The following is a 17,378-nucleotide window of genomic DNA, read 5'->3' as shown; positions in this document are numbered from 1 at the left end:
TCCAATTTGTAGCCTACAAGTACCTATCAAGCTTCAAGAGGTACTATTTGAGGTTGATTTCTTTATTTTACCATTTGAAGGCTATGATATTGTATTAGGTACATAGTGGTCGAGGACATTAGGGCCAATATAACATGATTTTGAAAAGTTGTTAATGAAGTTTTCTATAAGCAACAAGAAAGTAATTTTAAAAGGTATCACTAATTCAAGGGATAAGAGGATTATCGGCACGGCATAAACTAAACTTTTAGCATCTTAAAAGGGAGTCATAGTGCAACTCACAGGTGGTAATGAGGTTATGAGCAACGATGGCTCCATTCAAATTGAAATTAAGTAATTTTTGTAAGACTATTAATAAGTTTTAATTGAACCTACAAAGTTCCCCCATCAAAGAAGTCATGACCATCACATTCCACTTTTTCCAAGCTATGGGCTAATTGCAGTGCAACCATAGTGCTACCCTCATTGTCAAAAAAATGAGTTTGAGGCATTGGTTAAAGAAATGCTTAATAATAGGAACTATTCAACCAAGTACTAACCCTTACTCTTCTTCGGTATTCTTGGTTAAAAAATATGATGGTATGCGGAGAATGTGTATTGATTATAAGGCCTTAAAACAAAATCATCTTGAAGGATGTGTAATAAATGAGCTTTTGGAAGAGTTAGTGGGTACTCAATTTTTTATTAAATTTGATTTACAATTAAGCCACCATCAAGTGTGTATATATTTTGGTGATATTGAAAAGACAACTTTCACGACTTATCAAGGCCATTACAAGTTCTTGATCATGTCATTTGGGTTTACTAATGCTCCTTCAACTTTTCAAGTCCTTATAAATGAGGTATTCCAAAATTATCTAAAAAAAATTGTATTAGTCTTTTTTTATGATACACTTATATATAGTAGAAGTTGAGATGCCAACTTAAAGAACTTAAGAATACTCTTTGATATATTGTAAGCTCATAAGTGAAAGATGAAGGGTGAAAAGTGTAAGTTTGGAAGACAACAAGTACATTATTTGAGGCACTTGATTTCGAATCAAGATGTTGCCATAGATCTATCCAATGTGAAGGCTATGGTGTCATGGCCTAAATTGAAGAGTGTCATGGCTTTGTGTGGGTTTTTAAGACTTACAAGTTACTAGTAAAAGTTCATTTAGAATTATGGTAAGATAACAACTCCTCTCATTCAAATGTTAAACAAAACAAAAAAAAAAATTGTTTAAATGAAGTTTAGTGTCAAATGAGGCCTTTCAAAAGTTGAAGTTAGCAATGACTCATGCACCAATATTATCATTACCTGATTTTTTTCTATAACTTTTACTATTGAATGTGATGCTTTAGGAGTGGGTGTAAGGTATTGTCTTACTTCAGGAGAGACCTATAACATTTTTTAATCAAGCTCTATATGGGAAGAATCTTCTCTTCTCAACATATGAGAAGGAAATCTTAGGTTTGGTTCTTGTTATTAAAAATGGAGGCCATACTTGTTAGGGAGACAGTTTATAGTAAGAACTGACCATCAAATTTTAAGGCACTTGTGGACTTAAAAAATCACCATTATGACTCAGCAAATGTGGCTATGCAAGTTAATGGGTTATGATTTCCATGTTAAATACAAGAAAGATGGTGGGAATATAGTTGTTGATGCTCTTTCTTGTCATTATGAGACCAAACCAACTGAATGATCATTGCTTGCTTTGACATAGTTGTTACCACATTGGCTTGAAGTCATCAAATATGAAATGACAACACCATTGACCCTTCAAGAATTATACTCTAGAATTCAATAAGGAAAGGCGATCGGACCTTGGCACGTGGCTGATGGGGTTATTTTATTCCAAGATCATATTTATCTTACAACTAAATCCAAACTTGCACCAACCATTATCAATGAATTTCATGGTAGTACTCATGAAGTGTTGGTAAAAACTTTCCAATGCATCAAAGCAAATCAAGTAGTTTATTCATGGGTGTAATACATGTCAATGACATAAACATGAAAATTTAGCTTTTGTTGGGTTATTGCAGCCCCTTCTCATTCTTTCTCAAATTTGGGAAGATATTTCAATGGACTTCATTGAAGGGCTACCACTTTCTAATTGTAAGACAACAATCTTGGTAGTTGTTGATAGACTATCAAAATAAGCTCATTTTCTTCCTCTCACCCTTACACAACAATAAGAGTTGCTAGATTATTTTTTGATAATATTTTCAAGTTGCATGGGCAGCCTAAGTCAATTGTATATTATCGTGACCTTACTTTTATATGTGCCTTTTGGAAAGAGTTGTTTCGTTTGAATGGAACATTTTTCAATTTTAGTTCCAATTATCATCCTTAAACGGATGGACAAAGTAAGGTTGTTAATAAAACTTTGGGGATGTACATTTTATGTTTTACAAGTTCCCAACCAAAAGAATGGTTTAAGTGTTTGTATTAGGTTGAATATTGCTATAATACTAGTTGGCAATTTACAGTACGAAAGACCCCTTTTGAAGTTGTCTATGGAAAAAACCTTTCACAACTAATTGATTATATCCAAGAACTACAAAATTGGAAGCTATTGAACATGAACTAATTTCCTGGGATTGAGTTTTCAAAGAAGTCCAAGAATGTATTGTCCGAGCTCAAGCTCCAATAAAAAGGTTGTATGATTCTAATCACGCTAAAAGAGAGTTTCAATTTGGGGATTATGTGTATCTTAAGTTGCAACCATATCATCAAACATTCATTGCCTTAAGAAAAAATTTTAAATTCTCAACTTGTTATTATGGGCCTTTTGAGGTAAATGAAAGGATTAGTAAGTTCGTTTACCATTTAAAACTATATACTACTTCAAGGCTCCATTTTGTTTTGCATGTCTTACAATTAGAAAAAAAAAATAGAATTGGAGAATATTGCTCAATGTTGCCAAAATTTCCAAAGATCAACTTAGATGATTTTTTAGCACCTGTCCCTCAAGTTGTTTTAGCTCAACGTCATCATAAGGGAAAGTAAGAAGTTTTGGTTCATTGGCAAGGGTTATTTCTAGCATAAGCGACATGGGAAGCACTAGATATTTTTAAAGAAAGGTTTTCAAAATTTCATCTTAGGGATGAGGTGGCTGCTTAAGGGGGAAAAGGTTGTTTCTGGTACACATTCAGTCAATTTCCTTTTTTCCTAAACTAGTTTAGGTTGATAAGGATTTCTTTCAAGTTGTTAAGTTAATAAGGAAGAGACCAATAAGAACTCTATCCCCTTACTAGTTTGTTTCTACATAGTTATGTTAATAAAGAAGAAACCAATAAGGACTCTATCTCCTTACTAGTTTGTTCCTACTTTTGTGGAGGAACTTTACATTAGAGATACCTCTATTTAAGCATCTATTTCAATGGAATAAACAACTAATTAAAATATTATCAACTTGAGAGTTATGTGGGAAAATCTAACCCCTCAAAGTGTTAGCAACTTTCTTTTCTTTTCTTTAGTTTATTTGACTTTTTTGTGAGCTCCTTGTGATTGTATCAGAGGGATGCACCAATATCCTTTTTACAAAATAGTAAATGCAATTTACATGCAAATGAGTTAACACCCTCCAAACAAGATTTACAAGATATTTCAACCACTTAAAACATAATTTTTTTTAATACCTTTAAACATTATAACAAATTTAGAAATTATACTTATAATTTCCTAGGTATACATGAACAAATTTCAACTCGTTTTTCAACCATCCAACACATAAGAAACCATAACACTTTCATAAACTAAGATTAACAAATGGAAATGAACAAATGAGATGGAAGAAAGAGAAAGACAATAATAGTAAGATTTAATATGAAAAATCTTCGAAAAGATGAAAATTATAGGCATATAAGCGATCGAGAACATTTATTATAAAGAAATCAATTGTGTATAAGATTTATCAAGGTCAAATTCACCGATTCTTACTAAGACCTTGCAACTTTAACTACTTATCTTCTTCTTTTAGAGCATACTTAAGAGTCTATGACAAATTCAATATGACCTCTTCTTGAATCCATGTAAGAAAGAACAAATTTAGTTTTACCCCAAATATGACAAATATGATAGTAGGTATGGAATTTATATTGAACCAAACATTTTAAGTGAAATTAGTTCACATAAAAGAGAATTTTCAATTTAATACCTACAAAAATTCCTCTCAAACCAAACAACCCTAACGAAATTAAAGCTCATAGAGGTAGCCTCGCCATGATAGCCTTAAAACCTTAATATTGAAATAGGACTTAAATAGTGGATTTTTAATCTTTATCTAACCATAGCGGAATTATGATCAATTAGATGTAACTAAAAAAATTTGATAATCAATATATTGTTGTCCTTTAATGTGATTGATCCTAAATTGAGTCAATCAATTTAAAACACAAAAGCTAAAAGAATAAAAGTTTAAAACTTAATTGAGATAAAAACAATAAGAATCCAAGAGAAGATTTGAAGCAATTATGTTATGAAAACACAATGAGAATTTTGACTCAAAATTGTCAGCACATAAAAACACTCATGCAATAATATATAACTGATTATTTGTGTAAAAAAAAAAAAAAAAAATCATTCCATCAATGACTAATTTTTAAGGGGTTGATGATGAAGAAATTTTCTTTTTAACACCATAATTTAAATAAGTATGGTTAAGTTCTTAAAAAATAGTTTTTAAGAATAATTCTCTTATTCTTTTTAAAAGACCATTCTCAATTATTTTAAAAATAAAATTTTATTTATAGTTTTCTTTTTGACTTGTTTTAAAGTAGTGTTGAGTTAAGCCTAGTATTTTCCATATTTTTAATTCTTCCTCACAACATTCTATAAAAAATAACTAAAATATCTAAACTTTGTTTTAAAAAATAACATGTTTTCGAAACAAATTCTTAAAATTATGTTTCAAAAGTTTTTAAATGTATTCTCTAAATTAGAAAATTATTTTTATTGCAAAGAACAAAAATTATTTTCCAAAATAGTTTTAACTTAAATCAATTTTAAAAAAGTTAAAAGTTTTTTTTAAAGTTGAATAACGACTCCCATACTTGTTTGAAGAATTTTGTTAGAAAATTAAGTTTATTATTAAAAAAGTAACTTAATATGATAATATAAAAAAATACTAATAACATGGCGATAAGAAAAAACTTTCTTATGATAGAACATATATATAAAACATAGAGAAGTTAAGAACGAACAGGATGAACTTTTGATATATACGACCACCATGTACAAATAACCCAATTCTTCTTATAAAAATATCTCCAATAAAAATAATTTTAATAAGGGAGTTGCTATTCGCAACATCCCTTTTGCTAAACGTAACACTTTTTATATATATATATTTTCATATATACCATTTTAATAAAGAATTCTCTCTAACGTCTTTTCAACATATTGAACTTAAATTCTCCTCTCAACATATTGAACTTAAATTATAGTTGATTAAGGTTGCGAATCACATACAAAATACAATGAATGACGAAATTCAATCATTTGATAACAATTTTCAGGTAAAATTTATAACTTTTATTTTTTTTTATAAAAAAATATATATATTTATCAAAAATAAATAAATCGACTACCTGGGTGGGGCTTTGGCGTCCTGGGAGGTGGTAGAGGTGGCGACGGTTAGGGTTTGGAGCAGGGATAAAAGTCGGCGACCATCGGCTACGGTGGTTGGACTAAATTTTTTGCTTATAATAATTATAAAAATCGATTTTTTTTATTATTTATAATAGTTACTAAATTACTTTTTGTTTATAATAGCTAGAAAATTCTTCATGACATAAATTTTTGCTTATAATAATTATAAAATTCTAATTCTTTTATTTGCTTATAATATTTACTAAATTACTAATTTTTGTATAAGAAAACATTATAGTAGCCACATAAATTATTAATTTAAACAAGATTTGTTTTTGCCAATTTTCATCAATTTTACTAATTTCACATTAAAACTATAATAAAATCATTTTACATAATATACTTTTGGTGAAAAAAACATTTTATAATTTATTATTAAAGAAATTATTTTGTTTTAAAATATAAGAAAAATATGAAAAATAATTGAGTGTGAAAAAATAAAATAAATGAAAAGAAGAAAAAAAAAAAACAAAGTTTATGTCGGGTTGGGGGTTGGGTGGTAGAGATGAAAATGAAGATAAAAATAAAAGAAAAAGAATGCTAAAATGTGGGGTGGAGGTTGGAAAAAAAAAAAGGTGCAATTGGGATGTGAGATTGGGGGGAGAGGAGGAAAAAAAAATAACGGACGATAGTTTAGAAATATAAAATATTGTATTAGTAAAAATAGTATTATTGAATTTTAATAATTTAAAGTTTTTAAATATATATATATATATATATATATATTTGATAACGTAGACCGTTCTAGAAACGTAGAGCCTATAGTTTATTAGTAGCAGTTAGGAATAGAAAGAGGCGGCACAAGTGGCGGAGCGCCATGGCTCCACCGAAGAAGGCGGCCACAAAGTGCGTGGAGCGAGTCAGACGAGTGCGAGTCTCTCTTCAACCAACCCCAACCTCACCTTCTTCTTCGGATCCCTTCATATATACCGTACCCTCCCTTCTTTCCTCTCTCTTTTTTGATCAGTTATTCGTTGCATGCCAGGTACGCCCTCTTCTTCTTCTTCTTCTTTCCACTTATTTTTGTGTTTAATAATGTATCTGATCACCGTATGTTGGTTTGTGTAGTGATTTTGGTTTGTTTCTGGACCCACCGGTTTATTTCGGTTATTGGGTTTTCTTCTCATCTTTGACTCCTAAGAACCTAGTAAAGGTTTTTGATTCCATAATTCAAACACACAATAGCATGCATGTGTATGGTTCTGGGCGAATCCCAATCCTAGACTTAGACCATGGCCCTATTGCGGGCTTCTGCATTTGGTTGAGCTGTGGATTTGGGTTCAAACAGGGTAGTTTTGTGGTTGGGAAGGTCAAAATCATTGGCTCATAATGATGGGAAGGAAAAGAAAAGAATCGGAAATGCTTGAATTTGCCCCGTATGGTTCCTTTGGGAAAACTATTTTCAGCATTTTCTTTAGCTTTTTGAGTCCAAAACATGGTCATGGTTTGTTTTATCTATTACACCTAAGCTACTCACAATCATCTTTACTTTTAATTCATTTGAAACTGCCCCCAGTGTGAATGTAAGTTAGACTGAAAGGGTGTTTGATTTTGGGCTATGGTGGTTTGTTTAGATCAATTTAAGAGCAGCAATGTGTTCTATTTACCAAAACTGTGATATTCCAACTGATATTAAATATAGTTATCTGCATTTGTATATCAATGGCAAATTTAGGATAAGGTCTTTCTTGGGATTCAGCTTTTGTTTATGAGCGGAAAAACTAACACTTGTCTTCTGTGGATGCACTGCCATGTTCAGTGATGGATACTTTTCTCTTCACCTCCGAGTCTGTCAATGAAGGTCACCCTGACAAGCTCTGCGATCAAGTCTCTGATGCCATCTTAGATGCTTGCCTGGAACAAGACCCTGAAAGTAAAGTCGCTTGTGAGACATGTACCAAGACAAATATGGTTATGGTCTTTGGTGAGATCACCACCAAGGCCAAAGTGGACTACGAGAAGATTGTCCGTGATACCTGCAGAGGCATTGGATTTGTATCAGCTGATGTGGGCCTCGATGCTGATAATTGCAAAGTCCTTGTCAATATTGAACAGCAGAGCCCTGACATTGCCCAGGGTGTTCATGGGCACCTCACCAAAAAGCCTGAGGAGATCGGAGCTGGTGACCAAGGCCACATGTTCGGATATGCCACAGATGAAACCCCTGAGCTGATGCCACTCACCCATGTCCTTGCTACCAAGCTTGGAGCCAAACTCACTGAAGTGAGAAAGAATGGGACATGCCCCTGGCTGAGGCCTGATGGCAAGACCCAAGTGACTGTTGAATACCGGAACGAGGGTGGAGCCATGGTCCCAATCAGAGTCCACACTGTCCTCGTCTCAACTCAACATGATGAAACTGTTACAAATGAGCAGATAGCCAAGGACCTAAAGGAGCATGTGATCAAGCCAGTCATTCCACCTCAGTACCTGGATGACAAGACCATCTTCCACCTCAACCCGTCAGGGCGTTTTGTCATTGGTGGGCCTCATGGGGACGCAGGGCTTACAGGAAGGAAGATAATCATCGACACTTACGGCGGCTGGGGTGCTCATGGTGGTGGTGCATTCTCCGGCAAGGATCCCACGAAGGTGGATCGCAGTGGTGCATATATTGTCAGGCAGGCCGCAAAGAGTGTGGTGGCTTCAGGGCTTGCCCGCCGCTGCATTGTACAGGTTTCTTATGCCATTGGTGTTCCAGAACCTTTGTCTGTGTTTGTGGACACTTACAAAACAGGGAAGATCCCTGACAAGGATATACTGGCTCTCATCAAGAAGAACTTCGACTTCAGGCCAGGGATGATTTCAATCAACCTTGACCTGAAGAGAGGAGGCAACTTCAGGTTCCAGAAGACTGCTGCGTATGGGCATTTTGGCCGTGACGACCCAGATTTCTCTTGGGAGACTGTCAAGCAGCTCAAGCCTGAGAAGGCCTAAAAGTCTGCCCTCTTTCCCAGTGGATGTGTTTCTAGTACATTTGTCATCTTCATTTAAAGACTCCCTTTTTTATTTGAAAAGTACATAGGAACATCGCTGAGTTTGACTCTGGAGGAGACAGGGATTTAGGAATCATATAGTTGAAGTTGGGGATGGTAGATGTGATCATTAGAGTTCACATTGTTCTTTGCATCTAGCTAGTGGTCTCTATTAATGATTTGGATTTTAAGAATGTGAGATTAATCATTGGTCTTGGCTGTGGTATTGACAGTATTGTTACTTGTCTATTCACTTTTGTCCAAATTTATTGCATTTAACTCAAAATAATTATAATTTTGTTCATTTTTATGTCAAATATTGTATCATATGGTATTATTAAAAATTTTAAATGGTACTTTGAATTTATTGCTACTTCTTATTGCAAGAAGATTAGCATCTCAAGATTTGGGTCTTCATAAAGAGTCCTAAGAATTTGGTAACGAGAAGTTCTTAGTTATAAAAAAAATTAAAAATTAAAAAGAATAAAATTATAGTCAATTATATTTAAAATTAAAATATAATTAATTAATCGATATATTTGATATTTATAAATTATGTTTTATTTAAAATTGGGTTCATAAAATAAAATCGACAAAATGAAATCCCAGAAATTCACAACAAAGATAAATTCTCAAATTTATTTTCTTACTCTAAATTGATTTCTATCCAAATGGAATTCAGCCTTTTTTTGGGTCTTTCGTTTTCCAGCAGAGTTCCTGTAGAACCCTAAGAAAAGAAACCCTAGGAACTATGGAAGACGATAAACCCTGGACATTGATGTGCGGTTTGGTGGCAATGGACCACACCAACTTTTGCTATAGGGTCTGCTCTGCATGCGAGAGGACTCTTCCTGACACTGCCACCACCAATTCCACGTCTTCTCTCTGCAATTTCTGCAATTTCAACGCTTCCAAACCCCCTTCTAAACGCCTATTCCGTGTTCTTGTGCGACCCTCTTTCTGGGTTTCCTTTTTTTTTTTTTCTGACTTTTTTCTCTGTAAATGGTTTCTGGAAATATTTTCTTCTCAGGCGTCGTATCTGCTGATGAAATTTTATATGATAATTCTTTTTTCTTTCAGGTGTCTATAGCGTCAGATACAAAGGTGTTTGTGGTGATATGCTTTGATAGGGCAGCCAGGGTGTTGTTTGGGTGCTCTGCTGATGAGTTTTTTGATTTTGTCAAGCTTCATCCTTTTGCAGGTAACCCTCTTTTCTACCATTGCAAAATTTTCTATTGGAGATTGTGGGCACTCTGGAATTTTGAAGTATCAGCTAAACAGAAAATCGAAGGAATTGGATTTATTTTCTTGCCATTGTTTGGTATTAGGGAAATTTTTGTCCTTGCCACTACTTTTGGGCGGAATCCAAACTGGTGTACGGGTCTTTTCAAATTATTCCAGGTTCCTCTTCATTACAAATTACACAAGTTTCTAGCAATCTCGTTTCTTTCTCCAAAACCTTTCCACTCAATGCATACAATTAGGGAATATGATCTCTAATGGATGCTTAATTGGTTACTTAAGGGTTCTGTAGATTAGAGGTCATAGTCCTGGGACATTTATGTTCTGCAATGTGTCTTTCAAAGAATCATTTTTCCTTACCAAGTAGGCGGTTCCTGTTCTTTTTCCTCCCTTCTTTTTCCAGGGAAAATTAAGGATATCCATTCCTTTTCCTGTTTTTATTGCTGAGAAAATGTAGAGGAAGAATTCAAATCCTGGCCATCACTTCATTTGTGATAATGTATAAGTTAACCACCAGAAGTCATTCTTCCACTGTTTGGAAAAGCAGACAACCATCAGAAGCCATTCTTCCATGGAGTCTGCATCCAAACCATTCCAACTTTAATACCTAGAAGTGCTCTTTATTTAATTTGAAATATTAATTTATTTTTTTGGGATGTTCTCCGTAGCTGTGACTGCTGGTAAAGTACTAGAAGGAGAGATGTTCAGAATGACACTATCCAAACCAAAGAATGGTAATGCACAGCATCTGCGAGTCGTATCTGTTGTCCCTTTGCGCTCTGGTTTTCAGCCAGCAATTGAGACTTTGAGGGAATTGTATGGAGTGAAAAGAGGTGGTGCTTAACCGGCTTCTTCAATCTTGCATGTATCTATGGAGCTCCAAGTACTCTCTTTCACCAGTAAGCTATGGATGGCCATATTTTTTCTGGTTCAGATTATTCTATGAGAAAGATGCTACTTTTGTATTTGGTTCACATTGCTCTCTAAGAGGAATGCCGTGTTCGACTCCTTGGCTTGAATTTCTTAAGCATGCCAGAGGAAAGAAAAAGGGCCAACCAGTATGCTTCATGCCTATGGTTCAATGATAATGAGATTTTTTCTGGTTTTTGGATTAGGTTATTTTCAGTGGTTGACTAGCCAAATTGTTGGTGGCTCAAGTTGATTCCTTCCCATTATGAAGAGCTTATATAATGCATTAGCTCAATCAAGCTCCGGCTAGATGATATTATGATCACTAGTCATTTATACGTGGAATAATGTTTATGAACAACATTGTCGATGGAGGGTTTTTAGTAGGATAGGAAGTGAGCCACGAGAGAGGGAGGTGTCAAGGATTGAGGGGATGGTGCTTAGCAGGAACCTCTATCAATGGGCTCAAGAGCTCTAAGGCCGGTTTGTAGCATGCATGATCAATCACATTTGTATGTAGTTATTTGATTCAAGCACGCTTCAACTTTTTATTTATTTAGTTAGTTAGTTAGCTTTGATCTTTTTCACCATTGTGTTATTAGGACACAAATGTACTATTTTCACATGGCTTTCTATTTTTTTAAGTAAAGTTGTGGCTTCTAAACTGTTTGTTAGAAGTGCAAAGCTACATCATTAGAAAGGGTATTGAGCCTTTCTTTATAGGGAAATTGTGACCTCATCCTAAGGGAAAAAGACTCATTTTCTTAGCACTCACCTGCACCCAAACAACAAAAATATCTTAATTTTCACATTTACCAAGGTATAAGATCTTTGTGCAGGAGGCATATATGTTATACTGAGTTTAAGGCGAAAATAATGCTTTTAAAGAAGAAAAATAATGAAAATAGATCTCCTCTTAAAATATTTACCAATCTAGTATTTGTAAGGATTTGCTCTCCTTTCCCATTTTATTTTTATCAATTGTAATCTTGTAATCTTGGGAAATCAGGGTGACAAAGTTTGATATAATTCGTAAATGCATTTTTAAGAGTTTGGGTTAAGTATAATCGTGTTTTGGTAAAGTTCATGTCCATCCATATAACTCGTTGAATAAATAAGTAGGTTTTGGATCAATTTATATAATATGAATTTAACCTGAATTGACACATTTAATAATTATACTTATTAATCTAGTTATAACTTTAAATTATGACTTATTTTTAAATTATTTTTTTAATAAATAGGTCAATTAAGTTGTAAATATATCTGTTTGAAACATTAATCATGTAAATTTATATAAGATTTAATTCAATCTAATTATTAAATGAATCAAATATGTTAGTCGTGTTATTTGTTTAATAATTAGATAGTATTTAAATTTATATTTTAAATTTGATCATTATTTGTGTTATGTATGAGTTGATCTATTTAGTAGAATGTTTAGGTTTTAACACAATATAAACATAATTCATCAATACGAATTGTCTTCCCTAATTAAAACTAAAGTGGATAAGCTATGAAATGATATAAACTTGAAAATGAACCCCTTATAAAATGAATCGCATTGATACTCAGAACTAGTAACGGATAAATGTTGATACTTGTATTGATAATGAGGTGAGTTTTTTTATATACCTACTTCATCTCATCCCTAATAGAATGGTTTTAGGATAATAATAAACGAGTTAGATTTGAGATTTTTTTTAATTTTTTTTCAAAAACATGGGACAAGTAAGGATATTACTTTGTTTCACCATGTCCTAGTTGTATAAATAAATAAATGAATAATTTTTTTTTTCATTTTCACCTATTTTAACACAAGTAAAATACAAATATCAACTTCTCAAAAAAAAAAAAAAAACCAATAGATTTTATATTAAATTATAATATTTATTTATTTTTAAATTATATCTATTTTTAATATAACTAGAACTTTTTAAAATAATAATATGATGTCCACTTGCTTTGGTTATTTATTTACTTATTTTTGGAAGAAGGGTGTAAATAAATTTAAATAGCAGGGGCAAGTTTGGATAGGGTGACCTATCCTGAACTCCACTGTCATCCATACCGAGACTGCCATTGATCAAGTCTATGTAGGCTCCAGGGGTGACCTCTACAAGCGAAGCGAAGCGGAATGACCCTCCATGTGTGGAGAGGAAGAGCCATGCCTTAAGTCTCCAAGTTGTGCAGAATAATCACTGCAGAGCATGTATATGGCAATGGAATACCTATGAAGTTGCGTGAATAGAGAACTACTCATAATGTGGGTGCGGATGTCCACAAATATAGAGTGCATGAAATTTGATATCAACGTAAAGAATTAAGTAGCCCATTTGGGAAAGATTGGAAAGTTTATTAACTAATTTTTACAGCCATCTTCAAATCAAAGAGGGGCAAACATATCATAGATGCACCCCTGCCCGAATGCTGTTTTTGACACCAAATATGAAAGATTATGTTGACACAAACGAGGCTCATCACCAATGAACAGTCTCGTCTAGTCATCTTTTGTTTCAATTGGCGCAAGTTTTCCTTGTGTCCAGGTCTTCAGCATCTGTAGTGCAGCTTTGGGTTGATCCATAGGAACCATGTGACCAGCATTGTGGACCTTGAGAAAAGCGAGAGGTCCATGGTTCTTTAGCTGTCCCGCTTCTTCACCATCAACTAGATATGGAACAGTCGGAGATGCCTCAAAATCTTTCTGACCAGACCATTTCATGGCATGAACCCAATTTGAATTCCCTGCATAATTACATAGAAATTAAACACACCCATTAGCCATTATAACAAGAGCCGTTCAATCGAAACAAGGAAGCTTACCGAGCCAGTTGCATATGAGATCATATTCCCCAGCATATATAAGCATCTTGATTCCATCCTCAAGGAGAGCAGGAATACCTACTTCCATATCCCTCATCCAGTCCCTCTGCATGGCATCATATACCACTGTGCTACATGAAACAAATTCCACGTCCCCTACTCCTAGAGCCTTCTTAACAGATTTCAAGCCCATGAAACTCTCCAGGTTTGAGAAGTCATAGCACAGGGACCCCTCACATTGCTTTCTGATATCATAGTACTGCATGTCACAGACATAACATATTCTTGTCAAATTTGAATGTGTTTTTGTTTCTGCAACATGCTCTCACTGATACAAGGAAAGAATTCCTGTGCTTTCTTACATTTATATTACCAGCGACATTCAGGATGCTATTGAAGATAAAATTGCAGTTAGTATATGCAGTCTCACAGGCGTCTCCACCGTCAGGGCCTGGCATGATACTTGAAATATTAGAAGGAGAAAGAGCAAAGTTTCCATTATTATGGCTCCTACATAGATTTTATGTTGTCTTCCTTTTCCACAGAGACACTGGAAGAAAGTAGATGAAGCGAGGAATTAGTATAATTACCACAAGATTTTGCCGATTCTTCACACTCTGGAATCAACTCGTTGATACTATCATAATCAGATTTTCCAATAATCTTCATGTTCAATGCATAATCAGTATATGCCTTGTATTGGATTGAAGGATCAGTAAGACCATTACCAATTGCAAATCCCTGTTTGGACATTTGAAGTTGACTACAAAGTTACAAATGGAGCAAACAACCAAGGTAACCGAGATGGATCAAATTCAAAAATATACCTTAAGGTTTATATGAACCCCTTCTTTTGCTTTGTTTCCTTTCTGAACCCGAGCAGCAAACGCAGGAATGTAGTGGCCAGCGTATGATTCTCCAGTTATGTAAAAGTCATTCTTCACGAACTCAGGATGCTTTGCAAAAAATGCCTGACATTACAGGGTTTTACACTTTCTGAGAATCAGTAACATGAAGGATTTTACAGTTGATAAGAGTGGTTTGCACCAAGAGGTATAAGTAAATGTTTCAGATTTGGCACAGAAAGATAAGGAGACGCAGAGTGACCTGCATAAAATCATATAGATCGTTGCTAACATCCTCTTCATTGTGGCGAATGTCACCCTCATCGGAACTATAACTGAAGCCTGTTCCCGTAGGCTGGTCTACAAACAGAATGTTCGATACCTGAAAAATGAGAACATAACTTGTATCAACTCTCACATGACATTATCGCCAATCATGCTAATTTGGCAGTGTTTCTGTCTGAAACATTTTTAGTGAAAATCACTTGTCAAATACTTCTTCAGGAATCACTACAAATAATTTTTCAACTTTTTGAAAGTGTTTTGTAAATTTTACGGAATGTCTTGTTTTTTTTTTCAAAAAATACTTTTTAAGTTTAAAATGTTTTCTAAAAACACTTTTAAAACTGGATTTGCTTTCTAAAAAATACTGTTAAATGGAAAAAAATATTTTTTAGGCTAAAAATCATCAAGAAAATGACTCTAAATAAAAGAAATCAGAAAGAGAAACTAGAATACCTGGTCCCAACCATACTGGTTCCATGATAGAGTCAAGTTATCTCTTACATGAAAAGGACCATTTTCATAAAATAAAGCTACTTCACTGCCACATCCTGGGCCACCGGTCAACCACACAACAACTGGGTCCTTCTTGCTGAGCCGGGATTCGAAGAAAAAGTAGAACATCCTACAGTCCAGAACAAGAAACAATGCAGAGATTTTTTCAATAATCAAACACCCTCCCTTCATGAAAGTAAATTTGAAACATTTGATAAATACATTAAACCAATGACGTTTTGACCTCAAATTTATTACAAACAAATAAATTAATCACCAGAATGCAGAAAGACTATATCAGAAATTGATTCATATAAATATGAAGGTACCTAGAATATGAAGAAGGCCACACAACTTACCTTGCATCTCTAGAATGAGCAAGCCTAAAGTAGCCAGCATGGTGCCCAAGGTCCTGAATGGAAGTCCCAGAAGACCCATCAAGAAAAGGGAACTCAAGACCCTTTTCAATCATCCTGGGAGCCACAGCTTCTCCATGACTAACATCCAGGTTTACAGCCTTTTTAGGTGACAAGTTGAGGCTTCTTATGAGCCTTTCTGCTTGCATTTTTGGAGAATTCAAAGCTGAAGACATGCGAAGATGGGTCTTGTCCACTCTTGCAGCTGAGAATTGTGAAGAGATGAGAACAAGGAGAAGAAAGAGAAAGAGGAGAGAGAAAATTGACGCCATTGTTGCGTGTCTGTGTGCGGGTTCTGGAGGTCTAGTTGGTGACATTTATAAGATAAACTATGCTTAAAGATAACGGCCCTCAGTCCGTTACTTCACTCCAACAATTAATATTTACATCTCAATAGATTGAAATTGGGAAAAAAGGGATTCTATGCAAGGAAACACAGCACTACATTTGATAATGCAATACAAAAGCAAATTAATGAGTTAGAATAATTGGAAAATAGATTAAAATAATTTATATAATTAAAGTATTTTAGATAAATAATTTACATTTTAATAATTTAAAAAGGAAATAATTTCATTAAAAGGAGTTATAATATTATAAATTAAATAGAAAATGAGTAGAAATTAAATTATAATATAAATGCATATATAGATTTATAATAGCATACATTGCATGGAGTTAATTAATATTGAAAATAGTTTCAATAATTTTTACATATCCCCTAATATCTTGGCAGATTTTTGTTTTTTAAATATCTTTTTCTTAAAATTCTCATCACAAGAAAGTATACTCAATTAATATTGAAAATAATTTCAGAAATTTTTACATGCCCACTAAGATTTTGATAGATTTTCTTCTTATTCTCTCAAATTCTTCTTTACAATTTTATTTCTTTCCCTAAATAAAATCTATTTATGTTTTTCTTCAATTTCAAAATTAATTATTTTGATATTGTCTATGATTTGTAATGTTTATTTAGTTTTTTTTTTTTTAAAAAAAATTTAAATTGTTCCACACCCAAGTCCTTGAAAATTTATCTCATTATTGGTTTATCTTCAATAAATGGGTAAGGCTATAACCATAAATACATAAGTTGTATAAAACTTTGAATGTAAGAATTTTATTTATTTATTTATTTTGCATTATCTTGTTATGTCTTGCCCCATCCCAATTATATATATATATAATTGATAAAAAAATATTTTAATTTATTTTTTATTTCTCCTTTTTAACACATAAGATGAAAAATATCTAATTTTCAAAACAATAAATTATAAATATTTATAATATTTATTTATTTATAAATTATATTTATTTTCAATGTAATTCAAAATTCTAAAACCAAATATTTGAAAAAAAAAATAAACAAAATAAATAGGGTGGGGCATATGGTAATGAAAAATTCAAATCCCACCTTTGTCCCTTTAATTTTTTTATTTGACCCTGTCTCGTTGTCATCTTTATATAAAGTTAATTACGTAGTCTAAATTTACTTGTCTTAATGCACGACCACAATATGAATCCTAAGTTAAATCATAATATATACCAAACTTCTCGAATACACTAATATATGAAACATTATACATTGTATTCAAGTTTTTGTTTGAGGGATAAAATATCTTTTGCACTAAGCTTCATATGTGGTGTTAAATGAATGCTTATATATCAAGTCTCAAAACTTACAATGAAGCATTGAAGGACAACGCTTTTACAACAATTCAAGAAGCCTCTTTTTATATTCCCTAACGTT

The 17,378-nt window shown here is 33.2% G+C and overlaps 3 protein-coding genes across 3 annotated transcripts; 2 read left to right on the top strand and 1 right to left on the bottom strand.

Annotated features, from left to right (window-relative positions):
- Positions 1-6,520: 6,520 nt before the first annotated feature.
- On the top strand, positions 6,521-8,851 carry LOC117916851 (S-adenosylmethionine synthase 1). The gene is made up of 2 exons (XM_034833046.1): positions 6,521-6,626; positions 7,401-8,851. The coding sequence occupies exons 1-2, from the start codon at positions 6,620-6,622 to the stop codon at positions 8,576-8,578; spliced, it is 1,185 nt and encodes a 394-aa protein (XP_034688937.1). The 5' UTR covers positions 6,521-6,619; the 3' UTR covers positions 8,579-8,851.
- Positions 8,852-9,282: 431 nt separating this feature from the next.
- On the top strand, positions 9,283-11,444 carry LOC117916852. The gene is made up of 3 exons (XM_034833047.1): positions 9,283-9,562; positions 9,697-9,817; positions 10,527-11,444. Exons 1-3 carry the CDS (start codon positions 9,368-9,370, stop codon positions 10,700-10,702), a joined length of 492 nt encoding a protein of 163 aa, XP_034688938.1. The 5' UTR covers positions 9,283-9,367; the 3' UTR covers positions 10,703-11,444.
- A 1,633-nt stretch (positions 11,445-13,077) lies between these two features.
- LOC117916850 (serine carboxypeptidase-like) lies at positions 13,078-15,901 on the bottom strand. Its single transcript, XM_034833045.1, has 8 exons — positions 15,572-15,901; positions 15,174-15,342; positions 14,698-14,817; positions 14,418-14,561; positions 14,181-14,331; positions 13,953-14,041; positions 13,591-13,849; positions 13,078-13,512 (listed from the first exon to the last, which is right to left on the bottom strand). Exons 1-8 carry the CDS (start codon positions 15,898-15,900, stop codon positions 13,268-13,270), a joined length of 1,506 nt encoding a protein of 501 aa, XP_034688936.1. The 5' UTR covers position 15,901; the 3' UTR covers positions 13,078-13,267.
- Between the last annotated feature and the right edge of the window lie 1,477 nt (positions 15,902-17,378).

Source organism: Vitis riparia, chromosome 6 (genome assembly GCF_004353265.1).
Source record: "Vitis riparia cultivar Riparia Gloire de Montpellier isolate 1030 chromosome 6, EGFV_Vit.rip_1.0, whole genome shotgun sequence".
In the NCBI taxonomy this organism is placed as follows: domain Eukaryota; kingdom Viridiplantae; phylum Streptophyta; class Magnoliopsida; order Vitales; family Vitaceae; genus Vitis; species Vitis riparia.
Note: the sequence above shows the minus strand (reverse complement) of the source record. Positions and strands in the feature narration are given on the sequence as shown.